Source organism: Malaclemys terrapin, chromosome 23 (assembly GCF_027887155.1).
Source record: "Malaclemys terrapin pileata isolate rMalTer1 chromosome 23, rMalTer1.hap1, whole genome shotgun sequence".
Taxonomy (NCBI): Eukaryota; Metazoa; Chordata; order Testudines; family Emydidae; genus Malaclemys; species Malaclemys terrapin.
In genome coordinates, this window is record NC_071527.1 from 13,079,918 (window position 1) to 13,099,174 (window position 19,257).

General features: G+C 57.8%; 1 protein-coding gene across 10 annotated transcripts in view; it reads right to left on the reverse strand.

Moving 5' to 3' along the window:
• The window catches only part of LOC128828066 (patatin-like phospholipase domain-containing protein 6), a 90,154-nt gene that overhangs the window by 59,837 nt on the left and 11,060 nt on the right, over positions 1-19,257 (reverse strand). For 9 of the 10 annotated variants that reach the window (XR_008443154.1, XM_054012401.1, XM_054012404.1 and 6 more), the window contains exons 2-3: positions 2,564-2,645; positions 1,721-1,789 (exon numbers count right to left, since the gene is read on the reverse strand). Coding sequence is in view for 9 of the 10 variants with exons in the window: in XM_054012401.1 (XP_053868376.1) it covers positions 1,721-1,789; positions 2,564-2,602 (108 nt within the window). In the remaining variant the exon portion in view is untranslated. Of the gene's footprint in view, positions 1-1,720; positions 1,790-2,563; positions 2,646-2,943; positions 3,008-19,257 lie in introns of those variants that run through there. The other variant, XM_054012398.1, reaches the window with a different exon arrangement.

Consider the following 19,257-nt stretch of genomic DNA (forward strand, 5'->3'; position numbering starts at 1 on the left):
AATACATTAAAAAAAAAAAAAAGCTATAAATTTAATGTCTTCATTATATCCTTTTTTCAGCAAGAGTCCAAAAAGACTGAATATCTTGGAAAATAGAGAAGATACACTGGGACTGAAGTTCAAATTAGTCCAACCTGGGAAAACCCTCTGGCTTTCTCATGAGCGATCTTTGGTTTTTGTCTTAAAATTACTCCAGACATTATTACTGGCTTTGGAAAGTATCTACCAAGATGGGATGGATCTAAGTAGTGAGGCTGGTGGATTACTTTTGCTACTACGTTCAGAGAAGACTATTGTCATTCTCTCTCTTGTAAGTCTACTGATGAAACCACTTGGGTCATTACACAATGCCATCCAGGCATCTGCTACAACAGTAGTAGATCTTTGTCCAGCAATAGAAGCTACATTTGGATCAATCCGAGAGCTATCCATTGAAAAAGTACTGGAAGAAGCAAAGACTTCAGTCCAGAAGTTGACTAATGAAGGCATTTATACTGAATCCTTAAGTGAAGAGGACAAGAAGTGTTTGTTAAGACAACTGAAAAAGTACACAGACTTGATTCTTAAAAATCTACAACAGCGACTTCTAGATTCTACTCAACCTCTACGTAGCTTTTACAGATCCCTGTCCCATAAAACACTGACAGTTGAGTGGAGTGAGGCACTACCAGCAATGGGGCTGCCATGTGCTCAGGACAGAATAGAGAATTTGATCACAGAGTGGAATATCATACGTGACGAATGAATGAAGATTTGACTTCAACTTCTTTTTTATCCTCACTAGTGGCTCAACCCGATCTTTGTGTTCTGTTTCCTGGGATGAAAGAAGTAGGAATTCATCTCATGCTACTCCCAGTCACAACAGCTACAGTTGAGTGTTCTTTTTCATCATTGAATGGAATTTTGAGTTCTGAAAGAAGTCGTCTTCTGCCTGATCATGTGAATGAACTAATGAGGATATCAATTGAAGGAATGGAAGTAGTGGACACACAAAAAGCCACCGAAGATGAATGCATTGCATTCTAGAAGTTCATTAACAGAGTTGTGCAAAATTATAACAAGAAACCAAGAAGGATGTAGATGTAGTGCTTCATGGAAGGCTTGAGTAGCCAACTTTAATTTGTGTGATGATTTTAAAACATGAGTTAAATCTAATAAAATGGTCACGAAACATTTTTCAGTTTTTACTATGGTGCCATACAACCCACCTTCACCCTCACGGTCTCACCCCTCATCGGCCCTGACCTCTCCCCCCTGTAAAATCAACTCCCCCCACCAATTTCAATTCCTGGGAAAAACACTGGCCTCTCCCAGCCTACCCTTCGGCTAGTAACTACTCCCACCTGCCACACACCCCACCCCTGCTGTCGGAGGGACCAATGGGGGTGGGGGGAGGGCAGCCACACACAGCACTAGAGGAATTGGAAGCCACCAGGCTCCCCACAGCTCAAACCAGGGGGAAATTCTTTCCCAGCCCCTCCCCCAGCCCAAGGACAGTGTCTTTCCCAGCCCCTCCACTCACCAGCCAAGACTCGCCCAGGGATGGCTGAGCCCCAAAGGTGCAAGCGCATTCCTGGACAAGTACCAGAGCCTCCCATCCCACCAGGAGCTGGGCTGCCTTGGGCCGGGGACCTTGGGCCGGGGACCGTGGGCTATGCCAGCAGGCCAGCACTTCCACTGCCCACGGGAGAGACCACCCACACCAGACGCCCCTCCTCACCATGCTGGTCTGGAGCTGATCTTCCACAAAGAGCTTAAGGTTGGGCAGCACGGCTATGAGCGCTGCATCCTGTGTGGAGAGAGATGCAGACAGAGCCTCAGTGCCAGCAGGCAGGCTGATGCTACCATCAAAGCCCATGGGTCCAGCCCTACAGCTGCTCCACCCAACATCTGGGCATAAGGGTCTGTCCATAGCACCTTCCATCCCAACACGCTTTGCTGAGTGTGCAGTGACCACTGGCCCACCACTGAAATGCAGCCACCTCTGGAGTGAGGCTGGCAGCTGTTCAAGGGGCACATAACAGTGCAGAAGTAGAAAGGACATTGAAGTAGAGGGCAAGTCTCCAGCAATCCTGGGACACTGTGTCCTGGGCAGGCCCCAGCAGGCCACACCTACCCAGACACATCCCAGAAGGCCGCTGGGCTCTGGAGAGGCTTCTGCCAAACCCAGTACCTCATCTGGGAAGACGGTTCCCATGGGAGATGGGGGATTCGTGGAGCTGGAACGTGACCTGGATGCTGGACTTAACATTCCCAAGTCAGAGGGGAGGGGCATCCTGCTGGGGCAAGTGGGGGTCCTGGGGAGGACTCTGACTGGGATGCCAGCCAAGGTGCCCTGCACTAGGGAAGTGTCCCCAGCGCCCAGGAAATGGTGCTGGTGGGGAGGGTCTCTTCAGGTCCTTGTCCAATCAGTGGACAACACCAGCAGGGGGAGCTCTCTGAACATGGGTGGCAGGGGTGGAACGATGGGGTGGAGAGGCTGGGAACTCGCTCACTCCAGTGACTGCCAGGCTGCAGAGGACAAAGTGCCAGGGGCCCCAGCAAGGAACAGGACAGCACCTACCTCCTGCTCGTCCTGAGGCTCAGACTCACTCTGCCCCATGTCTGCTGCTGGCCCCGGTCCCAGGCCCGTCCCAGAAAGGTGCCTGAGAACAAGCAGAGACGTTTGTGCTGTGCCCTTTGGGGGAAGTCAGGGTTGAACATGCACAGCTCCCATGACCCCCTAGCACCATAGATCTCCTTACTCACCCTCCCAATAGTTTCCCTCCCTCACAGAGGGCCCCATTCCCCCCACCCCCAACCTCCCCAAGACAGCACCCTCCCAGCCAGCCTGTTACTTCCTGCTGGTTCCTGGCTGGGAGCGCAGGTCATGGGACAACAGGGGGCTGGCCCTTCCCTCCCTGAGTCTCACCCTACTGCCTTTGACCTGAACTGCAGACATACCTGGGGAGCAGCTGGTCCTGTGCGGCTCCCCACCAGTGCTAGCCCCACTGCTGGGGGAAGGAGTGTTGCTGCTTGACCATCTGTCAAAGGAGAAAGGTCCCAGGCAGAGTCCAGACCCTGCCCACTCACCTCCTAAGCCAGTGGTGTCCCTGCCCCATTCCAGGGCAGATGGGCCCTCTGCACCTGCCCTCCGAGTCACCTCCTTGTCTATCACCAGACACAGGCACCATGACTCAGACCCAAAGCCCCCTGCCAGCCAGTGCAGAGTGCGGGGTGTGGAGGAGAGTCCCAGTTCACACTGTGGAAGTGGGCAATTTCCAGTTCAGGACAGGGCTGGGCACTGGGGGTCAGGCCTGTCCTGAGACGCAAGGGCTGCTTCCCAGCATGGGCAGACTGGTACACATGAGTTAGCCTGCTTCCAATAGCAGCGGGGCCACGACAGACGGTTGACTCCCACCTGAGTATGTTCCCCGAGGGTGAGTGGGATTGTACTCTGGCGGCCACCCGCACACGGGGGCCACACTGCTATTGTTAGCACACTAGCTTGAGTAGAACTGTGCCTCTGTCTACCTGCCTAGGGAGCAACCTCCTAGCTGTTGTGTAGATAGATGTAGGAAGGGAGAGGCCAGTTAAGGCCACCGAGGCAGTGCGTTGCCTGGGGCAGATGAGGAAGGATGTCCAAGAGGGGCGCCAGCCCCTACAGAGGATGGGGTGATAAGAGAGACTCACTCATTCCCTCCAGCAGGGACAACCCCCTTCCCCACCCTTGTTAGTAACATTCTCCCCATGCTGTGTTGGCTTCCATCAGACCAGCAATAGCCAGTGATGCCCCTGCAACCTCTCCTGCCAATGCTGTCCTGCCCCAGCACCCCGTGCGGGCGCAGATCCTGGGCTGAAATGGCTCCAGCAGGACGTTCTCACTGCACACCAGGACCTCACCGGGAACATGCTTGCTGCAGCTTCGACACACGGGCAGGCCAGGCAAAGCAGCAATACACAGGGACAGCTTAACCTTAGCCAGCCAAGGCAGAGTTCTGTAGTCTCAGGGGAAGGGGATGCTAATAGAGCCCTGGCTGGACAGGGAGCACATGGGAGAGGCTGTTGGAGGGCCAGGGCCCGCACCAGGCCCCTAGTCAGGGCCGGTGCTACCATTAAGGCAAATTAGGCGGTTGCCTAAGGCGCCAAGATTTGGGGGCACCAAAAAGCGGTGCCCCCAATTTTTTTTTTTTTTTTACAGCATTCCTGGGCTGGGCTGCCGGCGGCGCACTGACATGTGCGGCTCAGACTCCCTCTCCCAGCACAGCGGCCGCTCCACTTCTCCCGCCTCCCAGGCTTGCGGCACCAATCAGCTGTTTGGGGCCGCAAGCCTGGGAGGGGAGGAGAGTTAGAGCGGGGGCGGCGTGCTCGGGGAGGAGGCAGAGCAGAGGTGAGCTGGGGTGGGGAGCTGCTGCACGGCTCCCCCGGGAGGGGAAGCTGCCACAGGGGGGCACCTGAGGGCGGAGGCGGGGAACTGCCGCAGGGCTGGCGGGGGCACAAGGTGGACGTTTCGCCTTGCATCGGCCCTGCCCCTAATGAGGGCCATTCACCCAGGATTAACCTGGCTCTAACGCTGGACACGTGTGCTCAGGCCAGCTACTGTTCAGGGTGAGAAAGGAGCTTGAACTCTGGGCCCACTGGGGAAATCCAATGTAGCCCCTCCTCCGTCCCAGGGACTGACACAGCAGACACAAGACAGCATTTCAGGATAGTGCCCAGCAATGTGTCTGGCAGCCAGTGCTGAGGTGCAGGGGCTGGTTGGTGTGCAAGCTTTGGGAGAAGGAGCCCAGGCGTATGTCATGTTTTGAACCTGGGTAACTAAAGCTGTGTGAACCCCTCACCTCCTTCCACTCGCAGGAGATTGTGCAAGAAAGTTCACCCCAAGGCACTTCCTCAAGGCTCTGGGCTGCACTGCAGGGGCACTGTGCAGAGTGCAGACCCCTCAGCCATGGGGACAATACCCAGGCTCGGTGATGGGATGCTTCCCCTGTGCGCCCACCCCGTGCAGCAGAGCGGCGGTGACGTCACTGCCGTGTAATCCCCGCCCCCTGCTCCTCTCTCTGCTGTTTCCTGGAAAGTTCCTGCCAGCCACAGCATTTAGCACAGAGCTGCAGGAAGGAGGCCCCATACGGTTAGCTACCAGCTGACCTCCTCCCTGCCCTGGCCTCCAGCACTAGTGGACCCGCAGAGCACAGCAGCTGCATGGGGCGGGGGGAAGGGTCAGGCGGTCAGCAGGACCCCGATAACAGCAGCCCCCAGGTTATACCGAGACTGCAGAGACAGGACAGAACAGTGGGTGCCTGCAGAGACCCAACCCCCCCCCCCCCACGCCCTGTCCAGAGAGGTTACAGCCCATGCACCTCCCTTGCCGTCAAACCATCCCATTCCACCCAAAGAGTCGCTTCCTTTGCTCAACCCAGCAGTCCCAGGTCTCAGCAAGTTCTATCCTCTCCTCCTCCACCACATACCCTCCCCGGGTCTGGGCTCCCAGCATTGGGGAGCATTTCTCCAGGGACTGCACTCAGTTACCCCTTTGCCTCTGGGTTTCCTCCAGCTTTCCACCCCCTCACCCCACAAGGCACTGCCCGTGGCCAGCCCACCCTTACCAGTCATGAGCTGGTAGCTCCTGTTGCAGGCATACCCTTCACCCCCAGGGTCTCACCCAGGAGTTTTGCTCCTTGGGCAGGGTCAGCTGTGGGCAAGGCAGAGAGCCGCACACTTCCAGAGCTGCAGCCATGCCAGCATCTCTGCATCCCTCTTGCCAGATCAGGGCTCCTCATCCCCTGCTCCAGTTGGGCAATGCCCCTGTGCTGCGGGCTCTGCTCTGGGGGTCCCATCTCAGCCTGCCATCTCTGGCAGCTCCTGGACCCTGCACCTTTGCTTCCACTACCGTCCTGGCCCCATTTCTCCCTCCGGCCTCTCCCCTACTGGCAACTCACTGTCTGGTTCACCCCCACCCTCGTTTGTGGTTTGGTCCTAACCGCGGCCCAGGAAATGCCTCAACGATGGACATGCGGTGAGCTCTGAGTGTTCCATCAACCCATCCCCCTTTCTGTGCAGCACATGAGCAGGGCTAATGCGGGGCCATCACAGGGAGGTGGTGCATGGTACCAACCACAGAGACTGGTCAATACCCTGCCCCACTCCTGTGAGACCTGTGGGCAAGCCCCCCCAATCTTCGCCACCAAGGTTACAGGTTCGCTTGGACTCTCATCAGTGAATGTCACCATGTCAGATCCTACGGAGTGCTTGGTAATGGGAATATCTCCAGAGCACAGATACGGCAACCCAAGTGCTACATTCATTTAGATCTGCCTGGACTTGGTTTAGGAGGAGTGCTCGCAGCCAGCACATCGCCAGCTCCATCTGTCAAGGCCCCCCACCATCCAACTCCACCCCAGCCAGCGACAGAGCAAGCCCTTCCCACCGCACACAGAATCTGCTGCCTGCAGTTCATCACAGGGAAATCTCGGTGGAGGCGTTGGACTTGCCAAGCCCCGGAGGCTGCAGCAGTTGCTGTGCTACAATCAGCAAGGTTTCTAGCTGGCTTTTTCCAATTAGCCACATGCCTCATGCAGGTAGGAGCAGCACAGCGAGCAGGAGAAGGGGACCTAGGGCAGATCCCTGTGCCCTTTGAATCAGTCACACAACTCCCCCTGAGCTCAGGGAGGCAGAATCAAAGCCTTGCTGAGCACAGGCAGCACCACGGGTTCATGGAGAATAGGCTCACCCATGGCTATTAGCCAAGATGGTCAGGGAGGCAACCCCAGGTGTCCTAAGCCTCTCACTGCCAGAAGCTGGGACTAGACCACGGGGTGGATCAGTCAGTAATTGACCTGTTCTGTTCATTCCCTCTGAAGCACCTGGCACCGGCCACTGTCAGAAGGCAGGAGGGACCATTGTGCTGACCCAGCGTGGCCATTCTTATGTTCTTAAGATACAAAGACTGACTTTAGAGAACTGGCCTGGAGAGCAGGCCCCAGTGGCAGAGCCCTTGCCCCACCCCCAGAGTTTATTCTCCACATCACAGCATAGGGACCCACCTTGTGGGACTCAAACAGCTGCACCGATTTTGCTCAAACATTGAAATAAAACCACTCACCACCCTCAGGCGAACGCCAGGTGGCAAAGCTCCCGTCCCAAGGTGACAGCGTGAAGCAGGGTTCAAATCAGAGTTACAGTAACGCCGGCATGGCAGTCGATGGCAGGTCACCACAGCTCAGGCTCCAGGCCCAGCGGTGCCCTCACACTGTAGCCCCCTTATCGGCCAGGAAGAGGCTACAGATCACTAGGGTGAGGGATCAATGAACAGCAGCCGCCCTCTATCCCACACAGGCACACAGACTAGCCCATGATGCTGTTACTAGCCACCCAAGGGACAAAGGGTGTTGGATCAATGGGACCCAGATTCCTGCCAGAGCAGCCATCTCCTCTCACTTCAAAGCTCTGGCGCAGAAGGAAAGGCTGTCTGGGAGGACCCCTTGGCAGGGAGCTTTGCTCAGGACGCAAGGGTCCCTCCTCCGGCTCTCATTCAGGGTGCCCACTGAGGCATGGGGCAGAAGAAGTCGGGTTAATCCAGCTGTTGATTGCCTTTGCACTGCAGAAACAGCCTCTGAAGACTGATGAGCAAGCGAGGCCATGTCCTGATAACAGGGCTGGACAGACAGATGCTGTGTGTAAAGGCCAAGCAAAGTGCCCGTCGCCCAAGGAGCACACAAGGGGCATGGCCCATGCCTGAGAGACAGTTGGACACATTTCCACATGCAGCATCATGTTTAAAACCAACCAGAGCGTAATAAAGTGGGAATTTTCTGTAATATTTTTAATTAAGCCTATGCATGCCTCAGTTTCCCTCTGTACTTCGCACTGTTACCTCATGGGTCCAGAAGGGTTAAAATGATCTTAGGGCAAAGCAGGAGACATGAGGTTCTTGGACTTTCAGAAAGCCTTGACAAACAGCCTTTGGTGAGGGTCCTAAGCCAAGTAAGCAGTCATGGGATAAGAGGGAAGGTCCTCTCATGGATCAGTAACTTAAAAGACAGGAAACAAAGGATAGGAATAAATGGTCAATATTCAGATTGAGGAGAGGTAAACAGTGGCGTCCCCCAGGGATCTGTACTGGGATTAGTGATGTTCAACATATTCATAAATGATCTGGAAAAGGGGGTAAACGGTGATGTGGCAAAATGAGAAAATGATATAAACTTAATCAAGACAGTTAAATCCAAAGCAGACCGTGAAGAATTACAAACGGATCTCACAAAACTGGGAGATTGGGCAACAAAGTGGCAGATGAAATTCAATGTTGATAAGTGCAAAGTAATGCACATTGGAAAACATAATCCCAACTATACATATAAAACAACGGGGTTTAAATTAGCTGTTACCACTCAAGAAAGAGATCCTGGGGTCACTATGGAGAGTTCTCTGAAAGCATCTGCTCAATGTGCATCAGCAGTTAAAAAAGCTAGTCCAGGGGTCGGCAACCTTTCAGAAGGGGTGTGCCGAGTCTTCATTTATTCACTCTCATTTAAGGTTCCGCGTGCCAGTCATACATTTTAACGTTTTTAGAAGGGGTCTTTCTATAAGTCTATAATATGGAACTAAACTATTGTTCAGAGTAGCAGCCGTGTTACTCTGTATCCGCAAAAAGAACAGGAGTACTTGTGGCACCTTAGAGGCTAACACATTCGTTAGTCTCTAAGGTGCCACAAGTACTCCTAAACTATTGTTGTATGTCAAGTAAATAAGGTTTTTAAAATGTTTAAGAAGCTTCATTTAAAATTAAATTAAAATGCAGAGCCCTCCGGACCGGTGGCCAGAACCCAGGCAGTGTGAGTGCCACCGAAAATCAGCTCGCGTGCCACCTTTGGCACGCGTGCCATAGGTTGCCTACCCCTGAGCTAGCAGAATGTTAGCAACCATTAGGAAAGGGATAGATAATGAGACAGAAGATATCATAATGTCTCTATATAAATCCATGGTACGCCCACATGTTGTATACTGTGTGCAGATGATTGACCCATGTCAAAAAAGATATATTAGAACTGGAAAGGGTACAGAGAAGGGCAACAAAAATGATTATGGGTATAGAACAGCTTCCGTATGAGGGGAGATTTAAAAGACTGGGACTTCTCAGCTTGGAAAAATAGACAACTAAGGGAGGTCTGTAAAATCATGAATGGTATGAAAAGAATGAATAAGGAAATGTTATTTCTCTCTTCACATAACAGAACCACCAGGAGTCACCCAATGAAATTAATAGGCAGCAGATTAAACCTAACACAAGGAAGTACTTCTTCACACAATGCGCAGACAACCTGTTGAACTCGTTGGCAAGGGATGTTGTGAAGGCCAAAAATAGAATGGGTTCAAAAAGAATTAGATAAGTTCATGGAGGACAGGTCCATCAATGACTATTAGCCAAGATGGTCAGGGATGCAACCGCATGCTCTGGGTGTCCCTAAACCACTGAATGCCAGAACCTGGGACTGGATGATGGGGATAGATCACTCGAAATTGCCTTGTTCTGTTCATTCTCTCTGAAGCATCTGGCACCGGCCACTGTTGTAGTGGCATTGGCACAAGTTTTATAGTGGAGGTGCTGAAAGCCACTGAACAAAACTAAATGCAGTATATGATGGAAACCACTCCAAGCAAAAGGGTTCTGCCACCCCCCACCCCAGCACCCATAGTTCCAGCACCTCTGCACTGCTGGAAGACAGGATATGGGCTGGATGGACCTTTGGTCTGACCCTATAGGGCTGTTCTTAAGAGATGTTGGGTCACGCTGTCTGCAGTGGAACGAATGGGTCATTAAGGACTGGCTGAAACTGACCCATGTCCGTGGAGGATCTGAAAAGACAAGGGGAGCCCCAAACGCCAGGACAGTCACACCTATCAACCAAGGAGATTTCCCCCACCTCTCTGCAGGGAAGCAGAGCACAGGTCCCCCAGCTAGCAGTTTTATAGCCCCTCAGCCCAAGTCCACTGACCCAGGCCAGCCATGGGTTTCACTGCAGTGTAGACATACCCCACATGCACACCGACCCACCCACTCTCACTGCCTGCTCTCAGAGCTCAGTGCAGAATCTGACAAGTGCAGAACATCCAGCCTCCTGAACGTGCCTCTGCTGCTGTCTAGGACCACAGGAACTGTCAGATGGGATCAAAACCAGGGTCCCTCTTGCCCAGCAGCTGGTACGAGCCCCACAGTCATAGAATATTAGGGTTGGAAGAGATCTCAGGAGGTCATCTACTCCAATCCCCTGCTCAAAGCAAGACCAACACCAACGAAATCATGCCAGCCAGGGCTTTGTCAAGCCTGACCTTAGAAACCTCTAAGAATGGAGATTCCACCACCTCCCTAGGTAACCCATTCCAGTGCTTCATTACCCTCCTAGTGAAATAGTGTTTCCTAATAGCCAACCTAGGCCTCTCCCACTGCAACTTGAGACCATTGCTTCTTGCTGTCATCTGCCAGCACTGAGAACAGCCTAGCTCCATCCTCTTTGGAACCCCCCTTCAGGAAGTTGAAGGCTGCTATCAAATCCCCCCTCACTCTTCTCTTCTGCAGACTAAATAACCCAGTTCCCTCAGCCTGTCCTCATAAATCATGTGCCCCAGCCCCGTAATCATTTTTGTTGCCCTCCGCTGGGCTCTCTCCAATTTGTCCACATCCCTTCTGTAGTGGGGGGCCCAAAACTGGATGCAATACTCCAGGTGTGGCCTCACCAGTGCCGAAGACAGGGGAAATAATCACTTCCCCCGATCTGCTGGCAATGCTCCTACTAATACAGTCCAATATGCCGTTGGTCTTCTTGGCAACAAGGGCACACTGCTGACTCATATCCAGCTTCTCGTTCACTGTAATCCCCAGGTCCTTTTCTGCAGAACTGCCGCTTAGCCAGTCGGTCCCCAGCCTGTAGCAGTGCATGGGATTCTTCCTTCCTAAGTGCAGGACTTGTTGAACCTCCTCAGATTTCTTTTGGCCAAATCCTCCAATTTGTCTCGGTCACTCTGGGCCCTATCCCTACCCTCCAGCATTATCTACCTCTGCCCCAGCTTAGTGGTAGCTGCGAACTTTCTGAGAGTGCAATTCATCCCATCATCCAGATCATTAATAAAGATGTTGAACAAAACCAGCCCCAGGACCAGCCCCTGGGGAACTCCACTTGATACTGGCTGCCAACTAGACATTGAGCCGTTGATCACTACCCGTTGAGCCCGACAATCTAGCCAGCTTTCTATCCACCTTATAGTCCATTCAGCCAATCCATACTTCTTTAACTTGCTGGCAAGAATATTGTGGGAGACCGTATCAAAAGCAGTGATGGCATCCCTTCGATCACGGCCTGGCTTGGAGCTGCATGGTCCAGGTCTTTGCTCAGATTAAGGGCTGTGTCCGCACACAACACACTAGCTGAGAAGGGCAATGTTAAAAAGAGACTCCACGTGGGGAGCAGCTACTTGTGAGGAGAACTGCTCAGGGAGTGACCTCGCCCCTGCACAGGATGGTGATGCTGGTGGGAGGCAGCGAGGTGTTAACTTGCTCCTGTACACAAGGTTTGTGCCTTCGGCTGCAAGCTAGATGCAAAGGAGGATGCGCCAGAGGGCCAACAGCCTTAGTGAGAGCTGGTGCCGGGCAAAGGAGGGAACTCAACACCCCAGTGAAGCAGCCCCCACGCTGGGCAGATCAGCCACAAGACAACTGTGAGACGGATGCTGACTGCACCCCCAGAGGGGCTGACAGCATGGCATGCCACTGTTCAGACAGAAGGGGGAGTTGGCCACAGACAGCTTCTGAAGGCATGAGATCTGCCACCCTCCTTAGCTGTAGTTGGGGGCCCAGGCTGACATTCCCAGAAGCACTGGTATCCAGCTTGGCATTCGTTCTGCCATTTTCTCTCTTCAATTCTTTGCCAAGTATACTTTGCCCTGGTGACTGGCACCAGCAGAACAGGCACTGCCAGATGCTCCCCATTAGGAACCAGCATCTGACCTTACAGTAGCAGCAGGAGCAGCAAATGCAGCTGCAGCGCTGTCTAAAGGCAGGGCTCCTGCTGAGAGATGCCACAGGGTGCCAGGCATGGGAAGTGCCAGGCATGGCTCTCGCGTAGCAAAGGAGGCAGCATGCCCACACCAGCTGTGAGCAGCAGCCCTAATACCCAGGCTATGCTCTCGCCTGGCTGTCAGCGCATTGCTGCACATGCACTAAGACACAGGGTGCCTGGCAGTGTCAAGCTGGGCTCCTGACACACAGGCTAGCTACATGGGTTGCACAAGTGCCCATTCCCTAGCAAGTTTCCTGGCCCTTGACCCACAGCAGAGCTAGGCAGCAACACTGTTGTGACACTGGCACTCAGGCAGCTTGCCAATATGGTGGGCATCTATTATTAATACTTCGCCTTTCATCAGAGACACCAAATCCACCACAAACCAGTTACTGAACCCCAGTGCCCCTACCGGGGGGATGACTGGCCTCATGTGAAGAGGGGAGCAATTCAGCTGAGGTCACCCAGGAGTGCTGGTGCTGCAGAGCCGGTCTCCTGGGCACTGTCAGATTAGATTAGGGTTTTCATCGCATCACACCCCCATCGCTAGCCCAGCCCTTGCAGAGTGCAGAACTGGGTGCAGCTCTGCCAGACCAGGCCCAAAGCAACACACTCAAGGTGGAGAGTTAGCAGTGGGCACAGGTGAGCAGCCCCTCAACCCTTACCTCTCAGGCTGTGGCCTTCAATCCCCTTCCACCCCACCATTACTCAGGGTAACAACTGCACCTCCGAGGCTCTGGGAATCCTGGCCTTTCATGCACACTGCCCCTACAAAGGCAGGTGAACAGCCAAGCCTTCACTGGAACCATGTAGGTCAAACCAGATAATACACCGGGGGTTGCGGAGCATGATCTCCTGGTGGGCAGGGGGCCAAGACTCCAGGTTTCCATGCCCAGCTCTGCCACCAACTCCCAATTCTGGGAGAGTCATTTGGCTTCTCTGTGCCTCAGCTTCACAATCTACAAAACACACCTAATACAAATCCAGGGAAGTGTGCTTAAAAGGTCAGCTCCCAGGCAGGAGAGGGGAGAGCCGCATTGAGAGAGCCAGGGGTTGTAGTTCTCTGTAGCAGAATCACTGGGCACAGCGGGGGCTTGGCGCTCTCCTAGGCCTGCAGGACTCAGAACGGGGGTCATGCTGGCGTGTTTGAGAGCTGACGACGATCAGGAGCCACATAACTCAGAGAAGTACAGAGATCTCATGGACCAGTTTTCAACTGGCCAGGCCACTCCTTCACGCTCAGAGCCACTAGCCAGGCCCACTGTGTCACTAAGGGCTAGGAGGAGAGCACCAATGTCAGCTGCCTGCAAGCTCACAGAGCCAGTGTCCATCTGCAGGCCCAGGGGGCTCTTCGGAGAGTAACGGTCTCACGCATCAACACAACTCATCCCTCCCAGGCACGGTGGGGCTGATGATGAGTCACCCACATGTCCACTCTAGGATGGATCCCCTCACCCCCCACACGTACCAGCTGGCTCCTCCTGGCATAGGTGGAAAAATTGGTGGGTGAGCAGCTCTCCGCCCCAACTCGCCTCCGCTCCGCCTCTTTCCCCGAGCACACCGTGTCCCCGCTTCTCCCCCTAGCTCCCAGCACTTCCTACTGCGAAACAGCAAGCGCTGGGAGGGAGGGGGGAGGAGGGGAAATGCGGCACGCTTGGGGAAGAGGTGGGGCTGGGACGGGGATTTGGGGAAGGGGTCCAATAGGGGCAGGGAGGGGGCGGAGTTGGGGTGGGGACTTTGGGGAAGGGGTTGGAATAGGGGCGGGGCAGGGGATGGGGTGGGGTTGAGCACCCACCGGCGCCGGGAAAAAGTTGGCGCCTATGCCTCCTGGGATGAGAGGAGCTGTCAATCACGCTGCCCTGTGACAGTGAGCACTGGTGCAAGGATGAGGGAACAGAAGTGCCCACCCCGGCAATCAACCCTCTGGCCTGTGCCCAGCTTGGCAGGGGCCTTGTCCTACTGCCAGAACCCAACAGGAGGCAGATGATGAGCTGCTCCGCCCTTAGGAATGGGTCACGGAGCCTAGGCAAGAATCCTTGCAGAGGGGGATTTATCAGTGCCCTGGAACTGTTCGACAGTCACACTGAGCTGGGCCCGCAGGCCCCAAGGCGGGGCTCGGAGGGTGTTCTGCTACAGGGCTAATAAGAGCAGCAGCCCAGGGAAGATGGGGGGGGGGGGAGAGAGAGATGGGTCCGTCCTGCATGGCAGTGCATGCTCCATACATGCTATGTGCTGAGCTAATGCCATCTGGGAGTGCCAGTGACCCCTGGACTCCTGCTGCTGCACCAGTGACAGGCAGGTGCGCGCCAGCCGCACCTGCTAGCCAGCCGACCAAAGTCCCACCGCAGCCCAACTCCTGGGCTGCCCCACCCAGTACCTCTCCAACCTGTCCAATGCCACCCGCTCCCCCAAGCGCCTCTCTGAAGCACCTAGCACTGGCTCCCCCAGAACCAAGCAGAGCCCACCACCCCCTGTAAGTAGCCTCAGCAGCTACGCAGCACCAATTGGTGACCGATCCCCTCCTGGCCGCCCCCTAGCACTGCCCCAACAAAACTATTCCTCACTACTGCCTGCCCCCAGCCAGCACTGCCATGGCCCAGGCCACTGCCCCAACAAACACTAGCTGCCAACCAACCCCACCAATGGGCCCACCACCAGTCACCCAGCCTCATTGTGCCCAAACCAGCCAGTGCCATCAGGAACACAGACCAATCTCTGTGGCCACTGCCTCATTGCACAAGCAGGCACCCTGGCCTCCCACCCAGAGCCAGTGACCCAGCCCTATGGACCCAGACAAAACATGCGCACACACTACTCAGCACAATGAGCCCTCCAACCAGACACACTGCTAGCCAGTCAGGTATTAACACTCACCCACTGGCCCCCAACAAACTAGGTACCCGCACACCCTGCCAGTCATGCATTGCCTCTCACCATTACTGCTAACCAGTACTACATCCTTCCCACACACCTACCCCAACCAACCCACCACCATCTAACACAACATCCCTAGGCAACAACATACTCTCTCACACAATCCCTCCACCCAGATACCTAGCACCACATCCCATGAACTGCCCTTTCCCCCATGCCCAGACACTCACCCTATGCACTGCCCCCGCCTGCACTGCCAGCCACATACCCACCCCACCACAGGCCATTTTCCCCTCACCCCCACACACACACCCTACGCACTGCCTCCACCTGTGCTGTCAGACACATACCCACCCCACCCTGACCCCACCACAGCCCCTCCCCCCACACACCCACACTATGCACTGCCCCCGCCTGTGCTGCCAGCCCCATACCCACCCCACCCTGACCCCACCACAGCCCCTCCCCCACACACCCACCCTACGCACTGCCCCCGCCTATGCTGCCAGCCACGTACCCACCCCACCCTGACCCCACCACAGCCCCTCCCCCCATACACTACGCACTGCCCCCGCCTATGCTGCCAGCCACATACCCACCCCACCCTGACCCCACCACAGCCCCTCCCCCACACACCCACACTACGCACTGCCCCCGCCTATGCTGCCAGCCACGTACCCACCCCACCCTGACCCTACCACAGCCCCATCCCCACACACCCACACTACGCACTGCTCCCGCCTGCGCTGACAGCCACATACTCACCACACCCCACCACAGCCCCTCCCCCCACACACCCACACTACGCACTGCTCCCGCCTGCGCTGCCAGCCACGTACCCACCCCACCCTGACCCCACCACAGCCCTTCCCCCCACACACCCACACTATGCACTGCTCCCCCCTGCGCTGCCAGCCACGTACCCACCCCACCCTGACCACACCACAGCCCCTTCCCCACACCCACACTACGCACTGCCCCCGCCTACGCTGCCAGCCACATACCCACCCCACCCTGACCCCACCACAGCCCCTTCCCCAAACACCCACACTACGCACTGCCCCCCCTGCGCTGCCAGCCACATTCCCACCCCGCCCTGACCCCACCACAGCCCCTCCCCCACACACCCACACTACGCACTGCCCCCGCCTGCGCTGCCAGCCACATACCCACCCCACCCTGACCCCACCACAGCCCCTCCCCCACACACCCACACTACACACTGCCCCCGCCTATGCTGCCAGCCACGTACCCACCCCACCCTGACCCCACCACAGCCCCTCCCCCACACACCCACACTACGCACTGCCCCCGCCTATGCTGCCAGCCACATACCCACCCCACCCTGACCCCACCACAGCCCCTCCCCCACACACCCGCACTACGCACTGCCCCCGCCTATGCTGCCAGCCACATACTCACCCCACCCTGACCCCACCACAGCCCCTCCCCCCACACACCCACACTGCGCACTGCTCCCGCCTATGCTGCCAGCCACGTACCCACCCCACCCTGACCCCACCACAGCCCCTCCCCCCACACACCCACACTACGCACTGCCCCCGCCTATGCTGCCAGCCACGTACCCACCCCACCCTGACCCCACCACAGCCCCTCCCCCCACACACCCACACTACGCACTGCCCCCGCCTATGCTGCCAGCCACGTACCCACCCCACCCTGACCCCACCACAGCCCCTCCCCCACACACCCACACTACGCACTGCTCCCGCCTGCCCTGCCAGCCACGTACCCACCCCACCCTGACCCCACCACAGCCCCTCCCCCACACACCCACCCTACGCACTGCCCCCGCCTATGCGGCCAGCCACGTACCCACCCCACCCTGACCCCACCACAGCCCCTTCCCACACACCCACTACGCACTGCCCCCGCCTATGCTGCCAGCCACATACCCACCCCACCCTGACCCCACCACAGCCCCTCCCCCACACACCCGCACTACGCACTGCTCCCGCCTATGCTGCCAGCCACATACCCACCCCACCCTGACCCCACCACAGCCCCTCCCCCCACACACCCACACTGCGCACTGCTCCCGCCTATGCTGCCAGCCACATACTCACCCCACCCTGACCCCACCACAGCCCCTCCCCCCACACACCCACACTGCGCACTGCTCCCGCCTATGCTGCCAGCCACATACCCACCCCACCCTGACCCCACCACAGCCCCTCCCCCACACACCCACCCTACGCACTGCTCCCGCCTGCGCTGCCAGCCACGTACCCACCCCACCCTGACCCCACCACAGCCCCTCCCCCACACACCCACCCTACGCACTGCCCCCGCCTGCGCTGCCAGCCACATACCCCCCCACCCTGACTCCACCACAGCCCCTCCCCCCACTCACCCACACTACGCACTGTCCCCGCCTATGCTGCCAGCCACATACCACCCCACCCTGACCCCACCACAGCCCCTCCCCCCACACACCCACACTACGCACTGCCCCCGCCTGCGCTGCCAGCCACATACGCACCCCACCCTGATCCCACCACAGCCCCTTCCCCCCACACACCCACACTACGCACTGCCCCCGCCTGCGCTGCCAGCCACGTACGCACCCCGCCCTGACCCCACCACAGCCCCTCCCCCCACACACCCACACTACGCACTGCCCCCGCCTGCGCTGCCAGCCACGTACGCACCCTGCCCTGACCTCACCACAGCCCCTCCCCCACACACCCACACTACGCACTGCTCCCGCCTGCGCTGCCAGCCACATACCCACCCCACCCTGACCCACCACAGCCCCTCCCCCACACACCCACCCTACGCACTGCCCCCGCCTATGCTGCCAGCCACGTACCCACCCCACCCTGACCCCACCACAGCCCCTCCCCCACACTACACACTGCCCCCGCCTGCGCTGCCAGCCACATTCCCACCCCGCCCTGACCCCACCACAGCCCCTTCCCACACACCCACCCTACGCACTGCCCCCGCCTGCGCTGCCAGCCACATACCCACCCCACCCTGACCCCACCAGAGCCCCTCCCCCCACACACCCACACTACGCACTGCTCCCGCCTGCGCTGCCAGCCACGTACGCACCCCGCCCTGACCCCACCACAGCCCCTCCCCCCACACACCCACACTACGCACTGCCCCCGCCTGCGCTGCCAGCCACATACCCACCCCACCCTGACCCCACCACAGCCCCTCCCCCACACACCCACCCTACGCACTGCCCCCGCCTATGCTGCCAGCCACATACCCACCCCACCCTGACCTCACCACAGCCCCTCCCCCACACACCCACACTGCGCACTGATCCCGCCTATGCTGCCAGCCACATACCCACCCCACCCTGACCCCACCACAGCCCCTCCCCCACACAACGCACTGCCCCCGCCTGCGATGCCAGCCACATACCCACCCCACCCTGAACCCACCACAGCCCCTTCCCCCCACACACCCACACTAGGCACTGCCCCCGCCTGCGCTGCCAGCCACGTACCCACCCCACCCTGACCCCACCACAGCCCCTCCCCCCACACACCCACACTACGCACTGCCCCCGCCTGCGCTGCCAGCCACGTACGCACCCTGCCCTGACCTCACCACAGCCCCTCCCCCACACACCCACACTACGCACTGCTCCCGCCTGCGCTGCCAGCCACATACCCACCCCACCCTGACCCACCACAGCCCCTCCCCCACACACCCACCCTACGCACTGCCCCCGCCTATGCTGCCAGCCACGTACCCACCCCACCCTGACCCCACCACAGCCCCTCCCCCACACTACACACTGCCCCCGCCTGCGCTGCCAGCCACATTCCCACCCCGCCCTGACCCCACCACAGCCCCTTCCCACACACCCACCCTACGCACTGCCCCCGCCTGCGCTGCCAGCCACATACCCACCCCACCCTGACCCCACCAGAGCCCCTCCCCCCACACACCCACACTACGCACTGCTCCCGCCTGCGCTGCCAGCCACGTACGCACCCCGCCCTGACCCCACCACAGCCCCTCCCCCCACACACCCACACTACGCACTGCCCCCGCCTGCGCTGCCAGCCACATACCCACCCCACCCTGACCCCACCACAGCCCCTCCCCCACACACCCACCCTACGCACTGCCCCCGCCTATGCTGCCAGCCACATACCCACCCCACCCTGACCTCACCACAGCCCCTCCCCCACACACCCACACTGCGCACTGATCCCGCCTATGCTGCCAGCCACATACCCACCCCACCCTGACCCCACCACAGCCCCTCCCCCACACAACGCACTGCCCCCGCCTGCGATGCCAGCCACATACCCACCCCACCCTGAACCCACCACAGCCCCTTCCCCCCACACACCCACACTAG